Source organism: Macaca nemestrina, chromosome X (genome assembly GCF_043159975.1).
Source record: "Macaca nemestrina isolate mMacNem1 chromosome X, mMacNem.hap1, whole genome shotgun sequence".
NCBI lineage: Eukaryota > Metazoa > Chordata > Mammalia > Primates > Cercopithecidae > Macaca > Macaca nemestrina.
Genome location: NC_092145.1, coordinates 35,741,859 through 35,766,645, shown reverse-complemented (window position 1 = coordinate 35,766,645; position 24,787 = coordinate 35,741,859). Strand labels below are relative to the sequence as shown.

At 46.0% G+C, this 24,787-nt stretch overlaps 1 protein-coding gene across 2 annotated transcripts; it reads left to right on the top strand.

Annotated features, from left to right (window-relative positions):
- The first annotated feature begins 679 nt into the window (after positions 1 to 679).
- On the top strand, positions 680 to 23,765 carry LOC105468402 (A-kinase anchoring protein 14). 2 transcript variants are annotated; one of them, XM_011718535.2, is made up of 7 exons: positions 680 to 835; positions 1,003 to 1,115; positions 6,742 to 6,920; positions 7,037 to 7,128; positions 17,768 to 17,947; positions 22,962 to 23,014; positions 23,555 to 23,765. In XM_011718535.2, exons 3-7 carry the CDS (start codon positions 6,752 to 6,754, stop codon positions 23,652 to 23,654), a joined length of 594 nt encoding a protein of 197 aa, XP_011716837.2. In that variant the 5' UTR covers positions 680 to 835; positions 1,003 to 1,115; positions 6,742 to 6,751; the 3' UTR covers positions 23,655 to 23,765. The 2 variants fall into 2 exon arrangements, with proteins under 2 accessions (XP_011716837.2, XP_011716838.1); XM_011718536.2 differs by lacking the exon at positions 17,768 to 17,947.
- Positions 23,766 to 24,787: the final 1,022 nt, after the last annotated feature.

The window sequence follows — 24,787 nt, the reverse complement described above, 5'->3', positions numbered from 1 at the left end:
GAGCCGAGATCGCGCCACTGCACTCCAACCTGGGCAACAAGAGCGAGACTCCGTCTCAAAACAAACAAACAAAACCTGAAGCCTGGTCGGGTGAGGTGGCTCATGGCTGTAATCCCAGTACTTTGGGAGGCTGGAGCAGGAGAATAGCTTGAACCCAGGAGTTCGAGACCAGTCTGGGCAACAGAGTGAGACCTTGTCTCTATAAATAATTTAAAAATTGGCCAGGTGTGGTGGTGGCACACCTATAGTCCCAGTTACCTGGGAGGCTGAGGTGGGAGAATCACTTGAGCCCAGGCAGTCGAGGCTGGGGTGAGCCATGACTGTGCCACTGCATTTCAGCCTGGGTGACAGTGAGATCCTGTCTTTAAATAAACAAATAAATAAATAAATAAATACTGAAGCCCTCAAAGTCATCTTTGGAGAAAGGCACAGACCTGTCTCCCAGACACATCCTTAACCTTGGCAAAATAAACTGGTAAATTGAGACCTGTTTCAGACAACTTTTTGGTTTGCAAAGCAATGAAGTACACATGGGAAGTCCTAACCTCAGAATTTGGAAATGAAAAAGTAAAAGCTCAGCCAATGAAGTCAGACAGCTTTGGGTTTGAGTTTGGGACAGTACTTGCTGTGCCTCAGTCTGTTCAACTGTAATATGCAAATACTAATACTTACCTCATAATGCTATTGTGAGGAGTAAATGACTTCAGACACTGAAGGCTTAACACAGTGACTGGCATATCATAGGGATGCCCAATACATACCAGCTGTGAGGCTTATCATCACTGTTCTTCCTGGCATGGCCCTGCAAGCTCATCTTCAGCTGAAGAGAAGCTAGGTATAGCTACCACAGTTTGGTCCTATTATTGCGGTCAGACAGTTGCTGTGATTGGCTCTCCCCTCCTTCCCTCACCCCCTCCCATCTTACCCTCCGTTATTAACATAAGCAGTCAGAAACATGTAGGCTATGCTTCCCATTGGTTGAAATTGTTGTTTCCTTGGCAGCACTTGCAAACATTCCATCTGGCAATCTGAGAGAAGCTACTGAGAGAATCCTGAGACATCCCCAGCTACCTACCACTGCTCCTGTTCCAAGCAAAGAAGATCTGCTCACTCCGGTACTGGGGTTTCTCCGGGATGGGGGAGTCCACAGAAAGGACTTGCAGTGGTTCTCCCTATTCATCACCCAGATCCCAAACATTACCATTCCCCCTTCTCTTTCCACCCACCCTGCCTATTTGGCCTCTGAGAAGGGGAGGGGAGGCCAGGGGAGGAGAGGGGAGAGGGAGGGGGAGGGCAGGGGAGGAGAGGGGAGGGGGAGGGGAGGGGAGAGGAGGGGAGGGAAGGGAAGAAAAATAACTAAGAGAGGCCAGTGGGAGGGTGGCTTAAGAATGGTGTGTGCCCACAGATGTGTGAGGGTAAAAATTGAGCTTCTTCCTGGGCACTGCTCCCCATCTTCCCTCTCCTGTTGGAGCACGGGCTCCCCAGGGAAAGTCTTAAGGAGGTCCTTCCATGCATAAAGCACACACCCCATGTGCTTCGTGTTGGAGGTCACAGATTTGACTTCTCATCAATTTATCAATAGGCAATTTGCTGAAAGCAAAGTTACTGAATGTCCAAGTTACCAATTTTCTTTCCTTTCCTTTTTTTTTTTTTTTTTTTTTTTTTTTGAGACAGAGTCTCGCTCTGTCGCCCAGGCTGGAGTGCAGTGGCGTGATCTCAGCTCACTGCAAGCTCCACCTCCTGGGTTCACGCCATTCTGCTGCCTCAGCCTCCCGAGTAGCAGGGACTACAGGCATGCACCACCATGCCCGGCTAATTTTTTGTATTTTTAGTAGAGACGGGGTTTTGCCATGTTGGCCAGGCTGGTTTCAAACTCCTGACCTCAGGTAATCCTCCCACATTGGCCTCCCAAAGTGCTGGGATTACAGGTGTGAGCCACCGCGCCCGGCCCCAAATGGACAATTTTCTTTCCTTCTTTCTTTCTTTTTCTTTCTTTCTTGAGGTGGAGTCTCGTTCTGTTGCCCAGGCTGGAGTGCAGTGGCGAGATCTCGGCTCACAGCAAACTCTGCCTCCCGGGTTCATGCCATTCTCCTGCCTCAGCCTCCCAAGTAGCTGGGACTACAGGTGCTCACCACCACGCCCAGCTAATTTTTTGTATTTTTAGTAGAGACGGGGTTTCACCATGTTAGCCAGGATGGTCTCGAGCTCCTGATCTCGTGATCCGCCCACCTTGGCCTCCCAAAGTGCTGGGATTACAGGTGTGACCCACCGCACCTGGCCATACCCGGCTAATTTTTTGTATTTTTAGTAGAGACGGAGCTTCTCCATGTTGATCAGGCTGGTCTTGAACTCCCGACCTCAGGTCATCCACCCACCTTGGCCTCCCAAAGTGCTGGGATTACAGGTGTGAGCCACTGCAGCCGGCGCAAATGGACAATTTTCTAAAGGATCAAGTTAATATATGGCTACCTTACCAAAGTCTATTGAAATTACCAATTTACCCAAAAACCTTTGTGCAGTTGTCTTTACAGAGTTTATAGCAGGTTGCTCTGGCCAAGTAAGGGCTAGGGAGAGTCAGTTCTCTAGTGTTAAGGGTCTTTAGGCTCCTCACTGCCCACCCTTTAGCCTCTGGCTGCTCTGGAGTGGGCAGCCTGGAAATGCTCTGTGTCCTCCAGCAGATGATCCTGTCTACCTCCAGCTGCAGCAACAGGGAACTGGGGCAGAGGCAAACTGAGCTTAAAAATGCTAATATCAATCTGGGCAACATACTGAGAACTATAAAATAAATAGCCTGGTGTAGGCAGGACACGGTGGGAGGCTGAGGTGGGCAAATCACCCAAGGTCAGGGGTTCAAGACCAGCCTGGCCAATATGGTGAAACCCCATCTCTACTAAAAATACAGAAATTAGCTGGGCATATTTTTGTATTTACAACACGTGTATTTTGTATTTACCCACCTATAATCCCAGCTACTCAGGAGGCTGAGGCAGGAGAATCTCTTGAACCCAGGAGGCAGAGGTTGCAGTGAGCCGAGATTGTGTCACCGCACTCCAGTCTGGGTGACAGAGTAAGACTCTGTCTCAAAAGAAAAAAAAAAATAGCCAGGTGTGGTGGTATAGGCCTTTAGTCCCAACTACTCAGGAGGCTGAGGTGGGAGGATCACTTGAGCCTAGGAAGTTGAGGCTGCAGCTACCTGTGATTGCACCACTGCACTCCAGCCCAGGTGACAGAGCAAGACCCTATCTCAAGAGAAAAAACAGGAAAAAAGAAAAAGAAAAAAAAAAAAAAAGCTTAAATGAACAATGGCCAACATTATTTCAGGGATGTTCAAAGGCTGTCCCCATGGTTCTTGAACTGATGGCTGTGGGAGCCAGGTTGCCTTTTGTGGTATCTACTACCCCCTGGGACCAGTGATGATGTCAATAAAGGAAACAGAGTTGCCCTTTGTCCGGGCACAGTAGCTCACACCTGTAATCCCAGCACTTTGGGAGGCCGAGGCAGGTGGATCACCTGAAGTCAGGAGTTCAAGACCAGCCTGGCCAACATGGTGAAACCCCGTCTCTACTAAAAATACAAAAATTAGCCGGGCATGGTGGCGGACACCTATAATCCCAGCTACTCGGGAGGCTGAGGCAGGAGAATTGCTTGAACCTGGGAGGCAGAGGTTGCAGTGAGCCGAGATTTCGCCATTGCACTCCGGCCTGGGCAACAAGAGTGAAAACTCTGTCTCAAAAAAAAAAAAAAACAAAGAAAAAGTTGCCTTTTGTGAAAGAGGCTCCCAGAGAGAGAGAGTGGGTCACTGGACTCTAGATGAAAATGTGAGAATAAGGTTGGGCGTGGTGGCTCACGCCTGTAATCACAGCACTTTGGGAGACTGAGGCGGGTGGATCAGGAGGTCAGGAGTTCAAGACCAGCCTGGCCAAGATGGTGAAACCCCATCTCTACTAAAAATACAAAAATTAGCTGGGCATGGTGGCGGGCGCCTGTAATCCCAGCTACTCGGGAGGCTGAGGCAGCAGAATCGCTTGAACCCGGGAGGAAGAGGTTGCCACTGCCCTCCAGCCTGGGCGACAGAGCAAGACTCTGTCAAAAAAAAAAAAAAGAAAAAAAAGAAAAAAAGAAAGAAAGAAAGAGAAAGAAAGAAAGAGAAAGAAAGAAAGAGAAAGAAAGAAAGAAAATATGCAAATAGGGCCCTACTACTCTTTCTGAATCTTGGAGGGAGAAGAGCAGCACAGTTGAGAGCATGGGCTGTGGAGCCAGACAGTGTGGGTGTACAGCTCAGTTTCCTCATTTTTACATGGCAGCAATAGGCCCTCTATCTGTGACTCAGGGTTCCTGTAGGAAACTGTTGGTGTATTAAAATGAAGACAGCTGCAGAAGGGTTAAGTAAGGGAATATTTACAAAAGTGTGGCCAGAGTGCAGGGCAACAGAGGAAGGTGCAGCTCGCTGGGGCTAGTAACAGTGGGCCTAAAAGGTTGAGGGGAGAGAATGCTTACCCTTACCACACTTAGAAGCTGGGAGAGCGCTGCCCTGAAAGACACTGGGGACTTCATGCAGCCAGCCATCAGCCAACTTGCAGGGGGAAAACCACCAGGAACATATATTTTGACTTCCTGATCTCCTTATTGTGTGGAACCCCCTAGAAGCCAGAGGGCACCATTTATGGGTGCAGTCAGGTTAGTTTTCCAGGGCAGGAAACAGGGGGAGATGCAAGGACAGTGGATTTGGAAGGGCAAATGGAAGGTGCCCAGCGCACTCTTTCATAGGGCTGTGATGACAGTTAAATGAAACATAGCACATTAAACACCCCCAAATTGGGAGCTGTTATTTATAGAAAAATAGCTCCCTTTGGAGAGAGATATCCACTTTCATGTAGCCCTTCCACCCAATGGAAGGATTGCTTGCAACATACTTATTTTTTATTTTTTGAGACAGAGTCTCGCTCTGTCACCCAGGCTGGAGTGCAGTGGCACGATCTCGGCTCACCACAACCTCTGCCTCCTGGGTTCAAGTGATTCTCCTGCCTCAGCCTCCTGAGTAGCTGGGATTACAGGTGTCCACCACCATGCCTGGCTAATTTTTGTATTTTTTTTTTTTTTTTTTTTTTTTTGAGACGGAGTCTTGCTCTGTCACCCAGGCTGGAGTGCAGTGGCCGGATCTCAGCTCACTGCAAGCTCCGCCTCCCGGGTTTACGCCATTCTCCTGCCTCAGCCTCCCGAGTAGCTGGGACTACAGGCGCCCGCCACCGCGCCCGGCTAGTTTTTTGTATTTTTTTTAGTAGAGACGGGGTTTCACCGTGTTAGCCAGGATGGTCTCGATCTCCTGACCTCGTGATCCGCCCGCCTCGGCCTCCCAAAGTGCTGGGACCACAGGCTTGAGCCACCGCGCCCGGCCTAATTTTTGTATTTTTAGTAGAGATGGGGTTTCACCATGTTGGCCAGGTGGGTCTTGAACTCCTGACCTCAGGTGATCCGCCTGCCTCGGCCTCCCAAATTGCTGGGATTACAGGCATGTGCCACCGTGCCTGGCCATATTTTTAATTTTTTCTGAGACAGGGTCTCGCTCTGTCACCCAGACTGGAGTTCAGTGGTGAGATCACAGCTCCCTGCAGCCTCAACCTCCCAGGCTCAAGTGATTCTCCCACATCAGCCTTGTGAGTAGAAAGCTGGGACTACAGGCACACATCACCATGCCTGGCTAATTTTTTAAACTTTTGTAGAGATGGGGCCTTGGTATGTTGTCCAGGCTGATCTCAATCTCCTGCACTTAAACAATCCTCCCACTTTGGCCTCCCAAAGTGTTGGGATTACAGGCTTGAGCCACTGTACCCGGCCACCTGTAAGGAATTTAAAGCTGTGCTGGAAATAAGCAATTTTTTAATAAGGAAAAAGACTTAAACAGTAGCAAGAAAAGAAAGGATTTAAGACTCAAGGGAAAATATGTAAAGAAAATTGAAAATGAGCAAAGACTTCTAGCTCTGTGATGGACCCATGTTTACAGCCCTAGGAACACAAAATTTCACATTGTCAATACACGTTAAAGGCATCTGGAAGATTATAGCTATCATTTATGATAAAAATCTTACTAGAACAGGAACAGACGAATGTTTTCTTGATGTGATACATCTCAAACCATAAACCAGCATCATACTAATGGTGGAACAACAGAAAGCAAGGCCATTAAAGTCAGATACAATAGGAGGATGCTCATTATTTCAACTTTCTTTGTTTTTTTTTTTTTTTTGAGACGGAGTTTCGCTCTGTCGCCCAGGCTGGAGTGCAGTAGCTCACTGCAAGCTCCGCCTCCCGGGTTTACGCCATTCTCCTGCCTCAGCCTCCGGAGTAGCTGGGATTACAGGCACCCGCCACCACGCCCGGTTAATTTTGTATTTTTAGTAGAGACCAGGTTTCACTATGTTGGTCAGACTGGTCTTGAACTCCCAACCTCAGGTGATCCACCCGCCTTGGGCTCCCAAAGTGCTGGGGTTATAGGCGTGAGCCACCGTGTCGGGCCTCATTATGGTTTTGAGAATGTGAGAATCCTTGGTTTTCAGGAAAAGTAGATCTCAGCAGCCAGGCACAGGTCTGACTCCTACCCTTAAACCCCCAATCCCCTCCCTAGAGGCAATTACTGCTTACTGTCTCTTGTGATTCTTCAAGAGATGGTCTGTACTTATATGAGTGCATTCACATGTGTGTACACACACATGCACGCAGTGAGTAACTTCTTTTCTTCCCCAGGAAAAAGCAAATGAGTGAGACTCAAAATTCAACAAGTCAGAAAGCAATGGATGAGGATAACAAAGCCACAAGCCAAACAATGCCGAATACACAAGATAAGGACTACGAGGATAAATTGACTCAAGTAGCTCTAGCTTTGGTTGAGGATGTCATCAATTATGCTGTTAAGATTGTGGAAGGTAGAAATCCTGTTTGTTTGGATGCCTAAATAACTGTCTCATATAGCACCATACTACGGGGCAACTAACAAATTCACACCTTTTTTTTTTTTTTTTTTTTTTTTTTTTTTTTGCAGAGGAGCAAAACCCTTTGAAAAACATCAAGTGGATGACTCACGGTGAATTCACTGTGGAAAAGGGTCGTAAACAAATTGACGAATATTTTTCGGTAAGTTAGGCCGACCACTCCAGCATGGTACACCAGTGTGAAGAACAATAAAGAGACTCTCAGCAGATCAAAAGTTTGAAGTCTGGAAAATCTAGGAGATGGTATCAAAGGGGGTGACTAGAATAAGTAAACATCGTCTCTATCTCAGCTCCAAAATCAAGGTGGGATAGCCTTTGAAGGTGAAATGCACAATCACAATCATTTTCCCTGTGTCTGTATCATTCTAACCTTACATTTCCCTGGGAAAATCTGCTCTTCCTACTTAAGTAATTTGTCCATGCTAGTGCATTAAATGGGGGCCTAGTGGCCTAAGGGAGATGCTCATCCAAAATAGGAGTTCTCCACCACCATTATTTTATTTTTTTTTTAGAGACAGGGTCTCACTCTGTCACCGAGGCTGTAGTGCAGGGGCTCGATCCTAGCTCACTGCAGCTTTGAACTCCTGGGCTCAAGCAATCTTCCCACCTCAGCCTTCCGAGTAGATAGGCGTGTGTCACCACACCTGGCTAATTTTTAATTTTTTGTAGAGACAGGGTCTCGCTATGTTGCCCAGGCTGGCCTCAAACTCCTGGCCTCAAGGGATCCTCCTGCCTTGGCTTCCCAAAGTGCTGAGATTACAGGTGTGAGCCATTGCACCTGGCCTCCACCACCAACTTTAGAATGCTCCTGTTAACAGAGGGCATGCAGATGGATCAAAAGACTTTTTAATTTGGCTTTGGAATATATTGCCTGCATAGTAAGATGTACAATCCCATGAATTCCTTTGTTTTTCTGCCTGTGTCTGACTCTGACTTCTTTGTGTGGCTCATCCTGGCAGCTTTGCTGAGAAGGCCCTGGATTACTTTGCGTAACTGGTGAGTGAATAAAGGAGAATGGCTTAGGCCAGGTGCAGTGGTTCACATCTGTAATCCCAGCACTTTGGAAGACCAAGACGGGAGAATCAATCACTTGAGGCTAAGAGTTTGAGACAGCCTGGGCAACATAGTGGGACTCCATCTCTATAAAACTAAAAAATTAGGCCGGGCGTAGTGACTCATGCCTGTAAGCCTGACACTTTGGGAGGCTGAGGCAGGCAGATCACAAGGTCAGGAGTTCAAGTCCAGCCTGGCCAATATGGTGAAACCCCGTCTCTATTAAAAATACAAAAATTAGCTGGGCATGGTGGTGGGTGCCTGTAATCCCAGCTATTTGGGAGGCTGAGGCAGGAGAATCGTTTGAACCCAGGAGGCAGAGGTTGCAGTGAGCCGAGATTACACCACTGCACTCTCCATCCTGGGCAACAGAGCAAGACTCTGTCTCAAAAAAAAAAAAAAAAAAAATTAGCCAGGCGTGGTAGTATGCACCTATAGTTCTAGCTACTCAGGAGGCTGAGGTGGGAGGATCACTTGAGCCCAGGAGGTCGAGGCTGCAGTAAGCTGTGTTGCGCCACTGCAGTCAGCCTGAGTGACAGAGTAAGACCCTGTCTCAGAAAAAAAAAAAAAAAAGAAAGAAAGAATGGCTTGAAATCCTTCTCATTGTGCTTTTATGGAACAGAGACCAGTTGAAATTGGTGGAGGCGAACTCCTCTACCCCTGGGAAAAGTTCCAGCTGTCTCTGTTCCCCAGGCCAGCCCCTCAAAGCCTACAGCCCTCAGGGCAGTTTCCCAGGCCTTAGGAAGGCCTGGTCAGGTGTGAAGGAGGAAAAGTCAGGGATTTCTGGCTCCACTCCCTCTATGCTCCAGCGGACACCACTCACCGTTCTCATTAGGAGGGGTATCTTGAGCATAGTGAAGATGAATGGTGCAAGTTATTCTTGAGCCTTCCTGCTGTGGAGCACATCTCCATTTGGGGTTGGGCAAAGGCCCCCGCCTACTGCACTCAGGGTTCCTGAATCAAACTAGAATGGAACACATAGCAAGTAGGAAAAATTTCCCTTGCAAATCCCATTGGTCATTCTGAGTAAAAGGCAAAATTAAGTCGTGACAATGGTCTATCAGGCCCAATATGATCTGAGTTCCCTTTCCCCTTCCAACTTATGGTTCAGCTCCCATCACTCCTTCCCCACTCTCACCTTCTTCCCTCGGCCACACTTGCCTCCTTGCTGTTCCTCGACTGCCAGGCATGTTCCCCTGTCAGGACCCTTGCTCTTGCTGTTCCTTCTGCCTGGAACCCTCTCCCCTAAGATATATACCCATGGCTCACTGCTTTACCTCCCTTCAGATCTTTGTTAAAAAATATCACCTGCTCATTGAGGCTTTTCTTGGCCACTTCATCTAAAATCACAACCCTCTCCACTTCTCTGACTCATTTTCCCTCCGCACTTCTTTCTGCCTAAGATACTAGAGTCTATTTACTTGTACTACTGCCTGTCTTCCACCACCAGACCATATGGTCTATGAGGGCAGGTTTCTGTTCACTGCTCTGTTCCCAGCCCCTAGCAATGTCAGGTACACAGATGCTCAATAACTCTGTGTTGAATACATGAAGGGATTTATTATCACATTACCATATTTCTTCACAGATGAAGAGCCAGGTCAAAGGATTTGTCTTACCTATTTTGTAGGGCTGTTGTGAGGATAGAGACAATTAAAAAGTAAATGACTGAAAAGCTAAATATGTTATATTAGCTCATGATGTAAAATCGCCCTGTTCCCAGCCCCACTAATGCAGCATGCCTGGCATTTCTTTCTTTCTTTTTTTTTTTTTTTTGAGATGGAGTCGCACTCTGTCACCCAGACTGGAGTGCAGTGGCGCGATCTTGGCTCACTGCACTCTCTGCCTCCTAGGTTCAAGTGATTCTCCTATCTCGGCCTCCCGGGTAGCTGGGACTACAGGCGCGTGCCACCACGCTGGGTAATATTTTGTATTTTTAGTAGAGACGGGGTTTCACCGTGTTAGCCAGGATGGTCTCGATCTCCTGACCTCGTGATCCAACTGCCTCAGCCTTCCAAAGTGCTAGAATTACAGGCATAAGCCACCGCACCCAGCCCTTTTTTTTTTTGAGACGGAGTTTCACTCTTGTCACCCAGGCTGGAGTGTAATGGTGCGATCTCGGCCTACTACAACCTCCACCTCCTGGGTTCAGGTGATTCTCCTGCCTCAGCCTCCCGAGTAGCCGGAATTACAGGCACCTGCCACCATGCCAGGCTAATTTATTTTTTATTTTTAGTAGAGACAGGGCTTCACCATGTTGGCCAGGCTGGTCTTGAACTCCTGACCTCAGGTGATCCACCCACCTCAGCCTCCCAAAGTGTTGGGATTACAGGCGTGAGCCACCGCACCCGGCCAAAGTGTGAGGCATTTCTGATAGAGAGCTTTCTCAAGCTTATTGCCAACTTCCCAGGGTCCACTACACATCAGGGGATGGTAAATTAAGAGTTGCCATTTACTGAGTACTGCTATATGTTAAGCACTGCAGTGCACATCATCATGCATTATCTCATTTAATCCTCACAACAAAACTGTGTGTGGGTATATCAGTGTACCCATTTAAAAGATGAGAACTTTGCACAAATTGCCCAACCTCTCTCTGATTGAACAGCAAAATGAAGTTATGATCACATGTCTGTCTGATGTACTTTTTTTTTTTTTTTTTGTGAGACAGAGCGTTTCTCTGTCACCCAGGGCTGCAGTGCAGTGGCTCCATCTTGGCTCACTGCAACCTCTGCCTCCTGGGTTCAAGGGATTCTCCTGCCTTAGGCTCCCGAGTAGCTGGGACTACAGGTGCCTGCCACCATGCCTGGCTAATTTCTGCATTTTTAGTAGAGATGGGGTTTCACCATGTTGGCCAATCTGGTCTTGAACTCCTGACCTCAAGTGATCCACACACCTCGGCCTCCCAAAGTACTGGGATTACAAGCATGAGCCACCGCGCCCGGCCTGATATATTCTTTTAAAAAAATATTTATTTATTTATTTATTGAGACAGAGTCTTGCTCTGTCGCCCAAGCTGGAGTGCAGTGGCACAATCTCGGCTCACTGCAGCCTCAAACCCCTGGGATCAAGTGATCCTCCTGCCTCAGCCTCCTGAGTAGCTAGGACTATGGGTACATAGCACCATGGCTGAGTAAATTTTTTAGTTTTTTGTAGAGATGAGGTTTCACTTTGTTGCTCAGACTGGTCTTGAACTCCTGGCCTCAAGTGGTCCTCCTGCCTCGGCCTCCTAAAGTGCTGGGATTACTGCCAGTCACTGGCAGTGGCCACTGCACCCGGTGTGAGCCACTGCACCCAGCCAGTTCTATCTGATATATTCTTTCCACCATAGTAGGAAAAGTACTTATTTTTTCTTATTTGTTTTTTCTCATCAGCTTCTACTGACCCAGGAAAAGTACTTTGGATGACAAAAATAATGCAGACTTTTATTATTATTTAAAAATACAAATTCAAATGATTTTAAGATACTACAATGTGAATATGAATAATTAAACCTGGTATCAGAAGGCTGGTACAGGCTGGGCGCGGTAGCTCACGCCTGTAATCCCAGTACTTTGGGAGGCCGAGGCAGGCGGATCACTTGAGGTCTGGAGTTTGAGACCAGCCTGGTCAACATGGTGAAACCCTGTCTCTACAAAAATACAAAAAAATTAACTGGGTGTGGTGGTATGCACCTGTAATCCCAGATGCTTGGGAGGCTGAGGCAGGAGAATCACTTGAACCTGGGAGGCGGATGTTGCAGTGAGCTGAGATCACGCCTCTGCACTCCAGCCTGGGTAACAGAGTAAGACTCCATCGGAGAAAAAAAAAAAAAAAAGAAGAAGGATGGTATAGTTGTGGGGAGGGAACACTTACACATTGCCAATGGCCAAGTTGGTTCATTCTCTTCAGGAACACAGTCTGGCAACAGGAATATACAAATGGGTTCCTTATAAAAGAAAAATCAGAGAATGCCCATCACCTCACACAATTAAAATTACTTTTATAATAAAAAAAATCACTATAAAAAATGCCCAGTGGAAAAAAATGCCCAGTGATCAAAAAGATACAAATTAGAAAATGAAATTACCCATAATACCCATTTCTATTACCCCAAAGGTGACTTGCCATGGATAACAGTTTTGTGCAGACTTTTTTTTTTCATTGTTTTTTGCCTTGTGCATATACTTCCATGTGTCTGTTGATTTTGAGTGTCCAGTAGTATGTAGCTGGCTAAGCCATCCATGATCGAGTAGTACAGTGAGATACTGTTTCCTAGAAGTGAGTATATGAAGCAGTATTATGTAAAAATCACAAAACACACTCACTGCTGCTACATAAAAGTCTGCTGCCTGCACACGGATAAAAATGGGAGGAGATTCGCCTGATGAAAATAGTTAAATTTAATGTCATGTGTAAGACTGCCTTCATTCACAAAAGGGGGGGAAAATCCACTAAGAGCCAAGCTGAGAAGAAGAGACTCTTAGAACTGAGGCTTCTGGTGGGGTAGAGAAAGCACTGAGCACGCTGCTCAGGAGTCCTGGGTACCAGTCCCAGTTTATTGTGTTAGACTGTCCCTACCCACTTCTAGGCCCTGGTATCCTCATCCGCAAAGTGAAAGGCTGCATTAGATTATCTCTAGGGACCAATTCAATGTTATAAAGTCTGTGATTGTGTGACAGATTAAACATTAGGGCTAGAAAAGTATATTGAGTAATATAGAACAGCTGAAAAAAAAAAAAAAAAGGCATGCTCTGGCTGGGTGCAGTGGCTCATGCCTGTAATCCCATAACTTTGGAAGGCTGATGCAGGTGGATCACCTGTGGTCTGGAGTTCATGACCAGCCTGGCCAACATGGTGAAACCCCACCTCTACTAAAAATACAAAAATTAGCCAAATGTGGTGGTACACACTTGTAATCCCAGCTACTCAAGAGGCTGAGGCAGAAGAATCACTTGAACCCAGGAGGTGGAGGTTGCAGTGAGCTGAGATCACGCCACTGTACTCCAGCCTGGATGACAGAGCGAGACTTCATCTAGAAAAAAAAAAAAAAGGGGGGGGCGTGCTCCAATGAGCCATAAGAGGTTGACTGTTGGGCCCCTTCATTAAAAGGAATAATGAAGGGCTAGGCGTGGTGGCTCATGCCTATAATCCCAGCACTTTGGGAGGCCGAGGCATGCGGATTACCTGAGGTCAGGAGTTCGAGACCAGCCTGAATCTCTAGTAAAAATACAAAAATTAGCTGGGCGTGGTGGTGAGCAACTGTAATCCCAGCTACTCGGGAGGCTGAGGAAGGAGAATCGCTTGAACCCAGGAGGCGGAGGTTGCAGTGTGCTGAGATCACATCATTGCACTCCAGCCTGGAAGACAGACAGACTCTGTCTCAAAAAAAAAAAAAAAAAAAAGGAAGGAATAATGACTTTGGGAGGCCGAGGCCAGTGGATCACTTGAGCCCAGGAGTTCGAGACCAGCCTGGGCAATATAGGGAGACCCCCATCTCTACAAAAAATACAAAAATTAGCCAGGTGTGGTGGTGCATGCCTGTATGTAGTCTCAGTTACTTGGGAGGCTGAGGTGGGAGGATCACTTAAACCTGGGGAGGTTGCAATGAGCCATGATCGTGCCACTGCACTCCAGTCTAGGTGACAGGGTAAGACCCTGTCTCAGAAAAAAGGAATAATGATGCATGAAAGAATACACAGCTCCTGATCTCAAGGAATCTCGAGTTCAGTGCTCCTCTCTGGACAGAAACAGCCAATTGGGTACAAGTTTGAAATAAGCTGAGGCAAAAGGCCAGCCTACATTTTTTTTAAAGGAGGGCCTGAAATCTTTTTGATGTCTCCTCCTGTACTCCCTCTCCACATTATTGGGATTTGTTAGACTCTCCCAATTCCTTCCTTCTGTAAGCCTTCATCTTAATTCAGGCTATTCTTTGATTCAGAAGCTTCTGGTGCCCCGAGAGCCAGCCCAAGGAGGTTCAGTTGAATTGAATTTGTTGAATACCTGTGAAATCCAAGGCCCTGTGCCAGGAATCAGGGATGCATTTTGACTTCTGTGGGCCCTAGGCACTCTTCCCTTTGTAGGCCCCTTTCTCCCTCAAAATATGGAAAAACTCAAGACAGCACTGGTGTAAAGATGAATATAATCATGACCCTAAAATTCATATTTTCTGCTTCTTTTTTTTGAGACAGAGTTTTGCTCTTGTTGCCCAGGCTGGTGTGCAATGGTGCGATCTCGGTTCACCACAATCTCCACCTCCCGGGTTCAAACGATTCTCCTGCCTCAGCCTCCCGAGTAGCTGGGATTACAGGCATGTGCCACCACGCTGGGCTAATTTTGTATTTTTAGTAGAGACTGGGTTTCTCCACATTGGTCAGGCTGGTCTCAAACTCCCGACCTCAGGTGATTCGCCCTCCTCGGCCTCCCAAAGTGCTGGGATTACAGGCATGAGCCACTGTGCCCGGCCTTTTTCTTCTAATTTTAAAAGAAATGAACACATTTTTTTGTGGGCCCTAGGTATTGAGCCTACTATGCCTTACAGATAAGTCAGCCCTGTTAGAAATGTTTTAATATTGGCCGGGAACGGTGGCTCACGCCTGTAATGCCAGCACTTTGGGAGGCCGAGGTGGGCAGATCACTTGAGGTCAGGAGTTCAAGACCAGCCTGACCAACATGGTGAAACCCTGTCTCTACTAAAAATACAAAAATTAGCTGGGTGTGCTGGTGGGTGCCTGTAATCCCAGCTACTCAGGGAGGCTGAGGCAGGAGAATTGCTTGAACTTGGAAGGCAAAGGTTGCAGTGAGCCGAGATGGTGCCATTGCAGTCCAGCCTGGGTGACAGAGTGAGACTCCGTCTCAAAACAAAAGAAAAGAAAATTTTTAATATGGAGACTACAACGCAGACAGTTCCTTATGGCTGTACTATGGGGGGGAAGTCTCAAGTGCCATAAGAGAGGCAGAAAACAAGTTCCACCAGCGTTCAAAGGGAAAGGGTGTGAAGTCACATCTGGTTGGAAGAGGGATCAGAAAGACTTCTTGGAGGTGGTAGTTTTGAAAACAGAATTTATCAAGTAGGTGATAGAGAGAAGCTTCTCAAGAAATTACAACAGCCGGATCAAAAGCATGGTGTAAACATGGGGAATAGTGCTAGTTATAGTTTGATGGGAATATGAGCATTTTGTTGAGAAAAGTGTGACATGAAACTGTTTTTTGTTGTTTTTTTTTTTTTTTTGAGACAAGGAGTTGCCCAGCCTGGAGTGCAGTGGCACAATCATAGCTCACTGCAGTCTCAAATTCCTGGGCTCAAGCGATCTTCCTGCCTCAGCCTCCCAAAGTGCTGGGATTACATTATGCCTGGCCATTGTGGGAGGTCTTAAATGACACAGTGAAACATTTTCATTTTGTTTGGCAGGCAATGGGGAGCTGCGGGAGGTTGCTTTTTTTTTTTTTTTTTTTTTTCTGAGTTGGAGTTTTGCTCTTGTCGCCCAGGCCAAAGTGCAATGGTGTGATCTCAGCTCGCTGCAACCTCTGCCTCCTGGGTTCAAGGGATTCTCATGCCTCAGCCTCTGAGAATGTAGAGAAGTAGCTGGGACTACAGGCCCCCACCACCACGCCTGGCTCATTTTTGCATTGTCAGTAGAGACAGGGTTTCACCGTGTTGGCCAGGCTGGTCTCGAACTCCTAACCTTAGGTGATCTGCCTGCCTCAGCCTCCCAAAGTGCTGGGATTACAGGCATGAGCCACCAAGCTTGCGCCCAGCCCAGGGAGGTTTTTGAGCCGAGCAGATATGACTGAAGCTGTGCTTAAGGAAAGTAACTCTGGCTTCATTGTGGGTGGGGGATTGGAGAAGTGAGGTTGAGGACAACAGAGTCTAGATAGGTTATTGCCTAAGTCCAGGTGAGAAACACTGAGAGCTGAAGTAGAGCAGTGGCAGTGGGACTGGAGAAGAATGGATAGATTTGAGACACATTTCAGGTAGTATAGATATGATTGAAGGTTAATAAAAAATAGATGAATTAATTAAGGAAGGAAGGAATGAAGAACTGAATGAATGCTACTTTTTTTTTTTTTTTTTTTGAGACGGAATTTCACTCTTGTTGCCCAGGCTGGAGTGCAATGGCATGATCTTGGCTCACCGCAACCTCCTGACCTCAAGTGATCCGCTCACCTCGGCCTCCCAAAGTGCTGGCATTACAGGCATGAGTCACTGTGCCCAGCCTAAATGCTACATTCAATAATGTAGTTAACTTTAGTTGTGTACAGTTGGCTCCCCATATCTGCAGGGGAATACGTTTTTGGATCCCCCCATGCATATCAAAATCCACGTGTGCTCAAGTCCCTTAGTCGGTCCCCCATCCATGGATTTAACCAACTGTGGATCGAAAAGTTTGGCCCTATGTATTAGAATCCGCAGCGGTGGGACTGTATTCCCATCTCAACTCCAAGAATAGGCCCAAAGGAGACATCCCAAGGAATACTTTGTTTCTCAACTCTCATCACTGCGAAGATTTGTGCCTTGAAATGGGGAAGCGCCCAGCAGTGGTGGCTCATGTCTGTAATCCCAGCACTCTGGTAGGCTGAGGCAGGCGGATTGCTCGAGCCCAGGAGTTCAAGGCCAGCCTGGACAACATAGCAAGACCTGGTCTCTAAAATAAATAAATACATAAAATAAAATTTTAAAAAGAAAAGGGGGAAGCTTCTCTAAGGGTGCAAACAAGGAATCCCTCCTTTCTGTAGGATGTGGATTATTCTATTGCCTCCCTGAACTTACCTTATATACCACCTATGGCTACAATTAAGTGAGTTGGATTTTCACAAATGGCTAAAGTCAGCCTCGTTACTTTCCAGTCACACATTTAGGTCTCCTGGGGTGAGCAGAACAAGTGTTCTAATCACTTTCTAATTATTTTCCAATTAATTGAACCTGCCTCCTGTAAGGGGGTCTGAAGCAACATCTGTGTGTATGTACACTTAGACATCGAAGTGTGTGTCCTTGCTGGTGTGGTGGCTCATGCCTGTAATCCCAGCATTTTGGGAGGCCAAGGCAGGTGGAAGACTTGAACTCAGGAGTTTGAGACCAGCCTGGGCAACATGGCGAAACCCCATCTCTATCAAAAATACAAAAATTAGCTGGGCATGGTGGCGCATGCCTGTCATCCCAGTTACTCGGGAGGCTGAGGCAGGAGAATCGCTTGAACCCAGGAGGCAGAGGTTGCAATGAGCCGAGATCATGCCACTGCCCTCTAGCCTGGGCAACAGAGACTCCATCTCCTAAAAAAAATAAAAAAAAAAAAAAAAAAAAAAAAAAGGAGCAGACTCCAGAACAGAGCTGTAACCCCAATTGTTATATGCCACACTTATCCTTTATTTTTATTTATTCGTTTTTTTAGGGATAGGGTCTTGCTCTGTCACCCAGACTGGAGTGTAGTGGTGCAATCACAGCTCACTGCAGCCTCAAACTCCTGGACTCGGGTAATCCTATTGCCTCAGCCTCCCCAGTAGCTGGGATTAAGGTTGCGTACCACCATGCCTGGCTAATTTTTAAATTTGTTTTGTAGAGATAGGGTCTTGCTACATTGCCCGGGCTGGTCTGGAACTCCTGGCCTCAAGTAAATCCTCCTGCCTCGGCCTCCCAAAGTGCTGGGATTACAGGCATGAGCCACTGCACCCAGCCATGCTGCATTTATCTACAGGACTTGAACAGAAGGCTTTTCTTTTTCTGTGTGCTTTTTCTTTTTTCTATGAAACAGAAGTGTGTTTCTAAAAAATGCTGGGCACACGGCGTAGAGTTTATAGAGAGGAAAGACTTAATTCACAGCTTCCTATACATCTACTATGTACACTGGAGTATCTCAACTGCTGGGCTACCTGTAGCAAAAATCTCTGCTGGTACCTACTTCACCATGAAGGTCTCCAAAACCAAACCGCCGGTAAGTTCTTCTTTTTCTCCCTTCAGTGAGGCTTCAGTGAGAATGGAAACTTCTCTTGTCAAGGTCATCAACAACCCCATTTTTGCAAAATTTAGTAGTCATACTTCTGTCCTTATCTCACTGGCCTATGCACAGCACTTGCCATAGCTGATCACTCCCCGCTCCATGAAACTTTCCATTTGGCTTCTAGAACAACATACTTTCCTGATTTTCCTCGTGCCTCACTGACCATTCCTTCACAGTCTGCCTCTACTGGTAGTTTCCCTGCCTCATACCAACCTCTTCATGTTGGAATATCCTGAAACTCAGACCTTGGACCTCTTCTCTATACTCTGTTCTGTGGTTATCTCATCCAGTCTCATAGCTTTAAATGCCACCTAGAGCTTATGATCCCCAAATTTGTATCTCTAGCACAGACCCGTCCCACGTGAATGTTTAATAAACATCTAATGTATTGCATGTAAAACTGAACTTCTGATTTTCCCTTCCAAGCCTATCTAGTTGCAGTCTTCATCTTAGTTAATGGCCAAAATCCTTGATGTCATCCTTGACTCTTCTCTCATATCCCTCATCTAATCTATTAGGAAATCCTATTGGCTCTACTTTGAAAAATATATCCAGAATCCAACAATTTTTTTTTTTTTTTTGAGATAGAGTTTCACTCTTATTGCCCAGGCTGGAGTGCAGTGGTGCAATCTTGGCTCACTGCAACCTCCACCTCCTGGGTTCAAGTGATTCTCCTGTCTGGGATGACAGTCGTGCACCACAATGCCTGGCTAATTTCTGTATTTTTAGTAGAGATGGGTTTTCACCATGTTGGCCAGGCTGGTCTCGAACTCCTGATCTCAAGTGATCCACCCACCTCGGCCTCCCAAAGTGCTGGGATTACAGGCGTGAGCCACCGCGCCTGGCCCCCTAACTATTTCTTACTACTCCACTCCTATCATTCTGGTCCAAGACACCATCCTCTCTCACCAAGATTATGTCAGTAGCCTCCTAATCAGTCTCTCTGCTTCCACCCTTGCCCTCATCATGTCTCTTTTCAATGTTGCAGCCAGCCTGAGTGAGTCTTGTAAAGCAAATTTTTTTCTTTTTCCTTTTTCTTTTTAAGAGATGGTATCTTGCTTTGTTACCCAGGCTGGTCTTGAATTCCTGGCCTCAGGCTATCCTGCCTCAGCCTCTCAAAGTGCTGGACTTACAGGTGTGAACCACCGGCCCAGCTGTAAAACAAATTTGTCACTTTTGTGTTTAAAATTTTCCAAAAGTGCTTCTCAAACTTCTCTCTCTCTCTCTCTTTTTTTTTTTTTTTAAGACAGAGTCGCTCTGTCATCCAGGTTGTAGAGTGGTACAATCAGAGCTCACTGAAGCCTTGACATCCCAGGCTCAAGTGATCCTCCCACATCAGCCTTCCTTGTAGCTGGGACTACAGGTGCACACCACCATGCCCAGCAAACTTTGTGCTGGGATTACAGGCATGAGACACCACACCTGGCTGTAAAACAAATTTCTGTCATTCCTGTTTTATCTACATCTGTCTGTCTGTCTATCTATCTATCTATCTATCTATCTACTTATTGAGACAGGGTCTCACTTTCTCACCCTGGCTGGTGGGCAGTGGCATGATCAGGGTTCACTGCAGCCTCTACTTCCTGGGCTCAAGCGATCCTCCTGCCTCAGCCCCTCAAGTAGCTGGGACTACAGGCATGCACCACCACGCCTGGCTTTTTTTTTTTAGTTTTCGTAGAGACAAGGTCTTGCTGTGTTGCACAGGCTGGTCTTGAACTCCTGAGCTCAAGTGATCCACCTGGCTCAGCCTCCCAAAGTGTTGGGATTACAGGTGTGAGCCACCACACCTGGCCCATTCCTCTGTTTAAAACTTTCCAAGTGCAGGCGCGGTGGCTCATGCTTGTAATCCCAGCACTTGGGGAGGCTGACGCGGGCGGATCACGAGGTCAGGAGTTTGAGACCAGCCTGACCAACATGGGGAAACCCCATCTCTACTAAAAATACAAAAATTAGCCAGGCATGGTGGTGCATGCCTGTAATCCCAGCTACTCAGGAGGCTGAGGCAGCAGAATTGCTTGAACCCAAAAGGCGGAGGTCGCAGTGAGCTGAGATTGCACCACTGCACTCCAGCCTGGGCGAGAGAGCGAGACTCCGTCTCCAAGGGGGAAAAAAAAAAAAGAAAAAAAAAAAAACTTTCCAAAAGTGCTTCTCAAAATTTAAAGTGCTGGCAGGGCATGGTAGCTCATGTGTGTAATCCCAGCACTCTGGGAGGCCAAGGTGGACAGATCAACTTGAGGTCAGGAGTTCAAGACCAGCCTGGCCAACATGGTGAAACCTCGTCTCTACTAAAAATACAAAAATTAGGCCGGGCGCAGTGGCTCACACCTGTAATCCCAGCACTTTGGGAGGCTGAGGCGGGTGGATCACCTGAGGTCGGGAGTTCCAGACCAGCCTGACCAACACGGAGAAACCCCATCACTACTAAAAGTACAAACTTAGCCAGGCATGGTGGCTCACACCTGTAATCCCAACAACTTGGGAGGCTAAGACAGGAGAATCGCTTGAACCCAGGAGGCGGAGGTTGTGGTGAGCCGAGATCGCACCATTGCCCTCCAGCCTGTGCACCAAGAGTGAAACACCATTTCAAAAAAAAAAGAAAAGAAAAACACAAAAATATAGCCGGGCCTGGTGGCTCATGCCTGTAGTCCCAGCTACTTGGAAGGCTGAGGCAGGAGAATGGCTTGAACCCAGGAGGTGGAGGTTGCAGTGACTGAGCTGGTGCCATTGCACTCCAACGTGGGTGACAGAGTGAGACTCTGTCTCAAAAAAAAAAAAAAAAAAAAAAAAGAAGGAAATTAATTCAAAGTTTGTACAAATTACTTAGGGATCTTGTTAAAATGAAGATTCTGATTCAGCAGGTCTGGGGTAGGGCTTGAGATTGTTTTTTGCTTTTGTTTTTGTTTTTAGATGGAGTCTCGTTCTGTCTCCTAGGCTGGAGTGCAGAACTAACAAGCTGGCTGGCCATGCTGAGGCTGCAGGCCTAGAGACCAGCTTTCAGTAGTAAGGGCCTACAAGGCCTTGTGTGATCTGGTCCCTTGTTACTTATGCTTTCCCACTACTCCTTCCCTCTCACTGTGCTCTGGCCATTCTGATCTTGCTTCTCCTCAAATAAGTCAGGTATAGTCCTGCCTCAGGGCCTTTGCACTTGCTGTTTCTTTTGACGAGAACACTCTCCCCAGGCATGTGAATTGCCTGCTCCCTCACCTCCTCTTTCACTCACTTTCCTATGCTTTTTCTCCATAGCACTTACCACCTTTTCATATTCTATATAAATGTTTTTTGCTTTTGTTTTTGTTTTTAGATGGAGTCTCGTTCTGTCTCCTAGGCTGGAGTGTAGTGGCGTGATCTTGGCTCACTGCAACTTCTGCTTCCTGCATTCGAGTGATTCTCCTGCCTCAGCCTCCTGGGTAGCTGGGACTACAGGCATATGCCACCAAAACCAGCTAATTTGTGTATTTTTAGTAGAGATGGGGTATCGCCATGTTGGCCAGGCTGGTCTCGAACTCCTGACCTCAGGTGATTTGCCTGCCTCGGCCTCCCAAAGTGCTGGGATTATAGGCATGAGCCACCACACCCAGCCCTATAATTGTTTGATTATTGTCTATTCCCTCCACCAGAATGTAAGCTCCATGAAGGCTGGGATTTTTGTCTTCCTGTAAAACAAGGCCTGGCAAATAGTAGGCACTCAATAAATACTTGAGAGAATGATTGCTGGTATCCACTAGGTAGACCATGAATAAGAAATATGTTAACTTGATAGCTGGTGTGAAAAGAGCCAAAATAACATCCATGAATCTAGGGGAATGGTCATCAGAGGAGCAGGGCTGGTACCAAGCATGCCTGAAACACAACAGACATAAACATTTTATTTCCTCTTTGCCTTCCCATCCTTTCCCAAAAGTTATTTGCACCTTGCCCTGATGTTAAGGCTTTGTATATGACCACAGTCAGTGAGCCATCTATGTCCTATATGCATCCTATCCTAGTAGAAACGCCTATTCAGAGCGTTTGGAACCTGCGGTAACCTAAAGAGGTGCGGTATGTGGAGATCTTACTTCTGGTCATATATCCCTCTACCAGCTGTCTTGCTAACTGGCCAGGTCAGAGGTCAGGAAGTGAGATTGGTGGAGGGGAACAAGACTACACCAGAGACCACACAGAGAGAGGTCTTGGGAGAATGGCTCTTGCTCAAAATTCCAAGTATAATTTTGGAGGCAAGGATGGGAGGGACTACTGAGATAATAGTACAACCTACATGATTATGCTGCTTTAAAAATGTTTCAAACCTTTTCATCTATATTAATTCATTCTCACGCCATTCCTAAGAGGTAGAGATTGTCAGTTGAGTAAAGTGGAGCATGTAAAGAAGGTTAATGACTTACACTCCTATTAATGAGGAGCACAAGCCTGTCCCAACTTATTTCCAATTTATGTAAAGATTCTTAAGGTATTTGTCGTCAAAAAGATATTTTGGGGAACAGAGGTTTAAAGTGACAAAAAACTATCACCTATAGAATCCCAATTCATAAGCAAGATGAATTCTAGAAATTCAAGAGTATGCATATGGGCAAGTGTACGGAAGGAATTAAGAGTTGGTATGATTGGGCTGGGCGCGGTGGCTTATGCCTGTAATCCCAGCAGTTTGGGAGGCTGAGGCAGGCGCATCACCTGAGGTCAGGAATTCGAGACCAGCCTGGGTAACAAGGTAAAACTCTGGCTCTACTAAAAATAAAAAAATTAACTGGGCATGGCGGTGGGCATCTACGAACCCAGCTACTCGGGAGGCTGAGGCAGGAGAATCACTTGAACCTAGGAGGCGGAGGTTGCAATGAGCTGAGATCATGCCACTGCACTTACGCCTTGGAGACAGAGCAAGACTCCGTCTCGAAAAAAGCAAAAAGAGTTGGTATGACTGGTCTGCGCTAACAGTTGTCCTTCTCTTTTTTAGGATGCACCCATTGGTGTTTTTTATGTAGGTGACCACCAAGCATTAGTTCACAGGTAATGAACATTTGGAGGTTTGTTTTAAAAGGATGGGAGAAAGGTCATTACACTCCAGGAATCCATCAGTTGCACAACAACAGATAGTTCATGTAATGGTCACTTTTCTTCTTTGGACCACCAACCCCATTAGAATGGGCTGAAATTGTTCTGGAAAATTATTTTTCTTAGTGTCTGGTTTTTCATTCATTATAAGCTTGAGGATTAGTTGCTGCAGTGGGGTGGGGACAAAGTGGGTCATGTCTATTGTTTCTATGGAAAATTTCAATATCACATAAAATTAACTTATGTATAATAATTCCTTTTATAGCAGCTCTCTTAAAGTATCTTTACATATAAGCTCATTAATCCTTTCATTGACTGGGCTTAAGAAACAGTAAAGGATATAGAGAACCCTAGCTACCTCCCCTCCCCCGCCAATAAAAGAGGCTTCTTGCTTACTAAGAATATAAAAGAGTAAACAGGAAATCCCCTTTGTTTGATTTTAAAAGCTTTTGATTTAAAAATACTTTAAAAGTGTTTGTTTTTCTTCCTCTGTAGACCAGGAATGGTTCGCTTTCGAGAAAACTGGCAGAAGAATCTTACTGATGCCAAACACAGTTTCATGGAGTCGTTCTCCTTCTTATTCAATCGTGTCTGATTCTTACAGGATGTCTTAGGATTGTTTTTCTCATCAGGATATATTAAAAATACAATACAGCACATCAAACCACAGAATATTTATTAAGTAATAAACTTGTGGCACACAATCTAGCTGCATTTTTTTGCATTCATTCATTTTCCATTCTGCAACCTCTATCACATTAGCAGAATAACCAGTAAGTTGTTTTCTATTTTCTAAAATATTTTTTTCCATCACTATATGCATCACTTCTGAGTCTTACAGGTATAGAGCTGAGTTTAGAGAGTTGCTAAAATTCACCTATTGGACCAAACTAAGGTTGGTCCTTGGCTGTTTGTTCCCCATCTGAGCCTAAGTCTCGAGCTCAGACACATCTCTTTATGGACACAACTGGGGAACAACAAAATGGCAACAGTTCTACAGCTCATAATATAACCAGTCTGAAGGGTTCCCCTACTCACAGACTCCTTCATTTACTGGGAGTTAAGCCTCACTGCTAAATAATTTATTTTGAAACTGGAAAACCGGGCATGCTGCCTTCCACAATACACCACTATACTCATGATGGCAGGAGGGTGGCTTGGGGACTAGGGGCAATGACACGGGAAGGATTCAGTCATTGCCCTTACTTATCTTTGATCTTCTTCCCATCCTCACACTGAATAATCACTTGTTGCTACCTTCCCTGTGAACCTCTCTTGCCTGGCTGCAAAATTTTAAGACACCAAAGACAAAATTACATTATGCTCTGAGTGATTACTTACAAGTACATCAGAATACTTATTTACATAGAAAAGCACTGGAAAGGAAGAACACAAAATGAAAGACAATTGATACGGTACTGAAATTTTTCTTTTTTTTTTAACTGTAAGAAATTTGTGCAATAAATAAAAAAGGAGGGAAAACCATATCAGAGCAACAGGCAAGGAGGTGGCAAACTAGGTAAGTCTCCTTGGAGAATAAAAAATATATTTAAAATACAATAGCCCTACTATAACTGATTTATGGCTCAGGTGACTAAACACAATTTGAAGCAGTAACAACACTCATGAGCTGAAAATAAAATACTTTTAGCTGTTTTATTCTTCCTGCCTCTTTCCCAAAGAATATGCCAATGAAGCTGTTCTTGATGTCACAATATTCATATATAA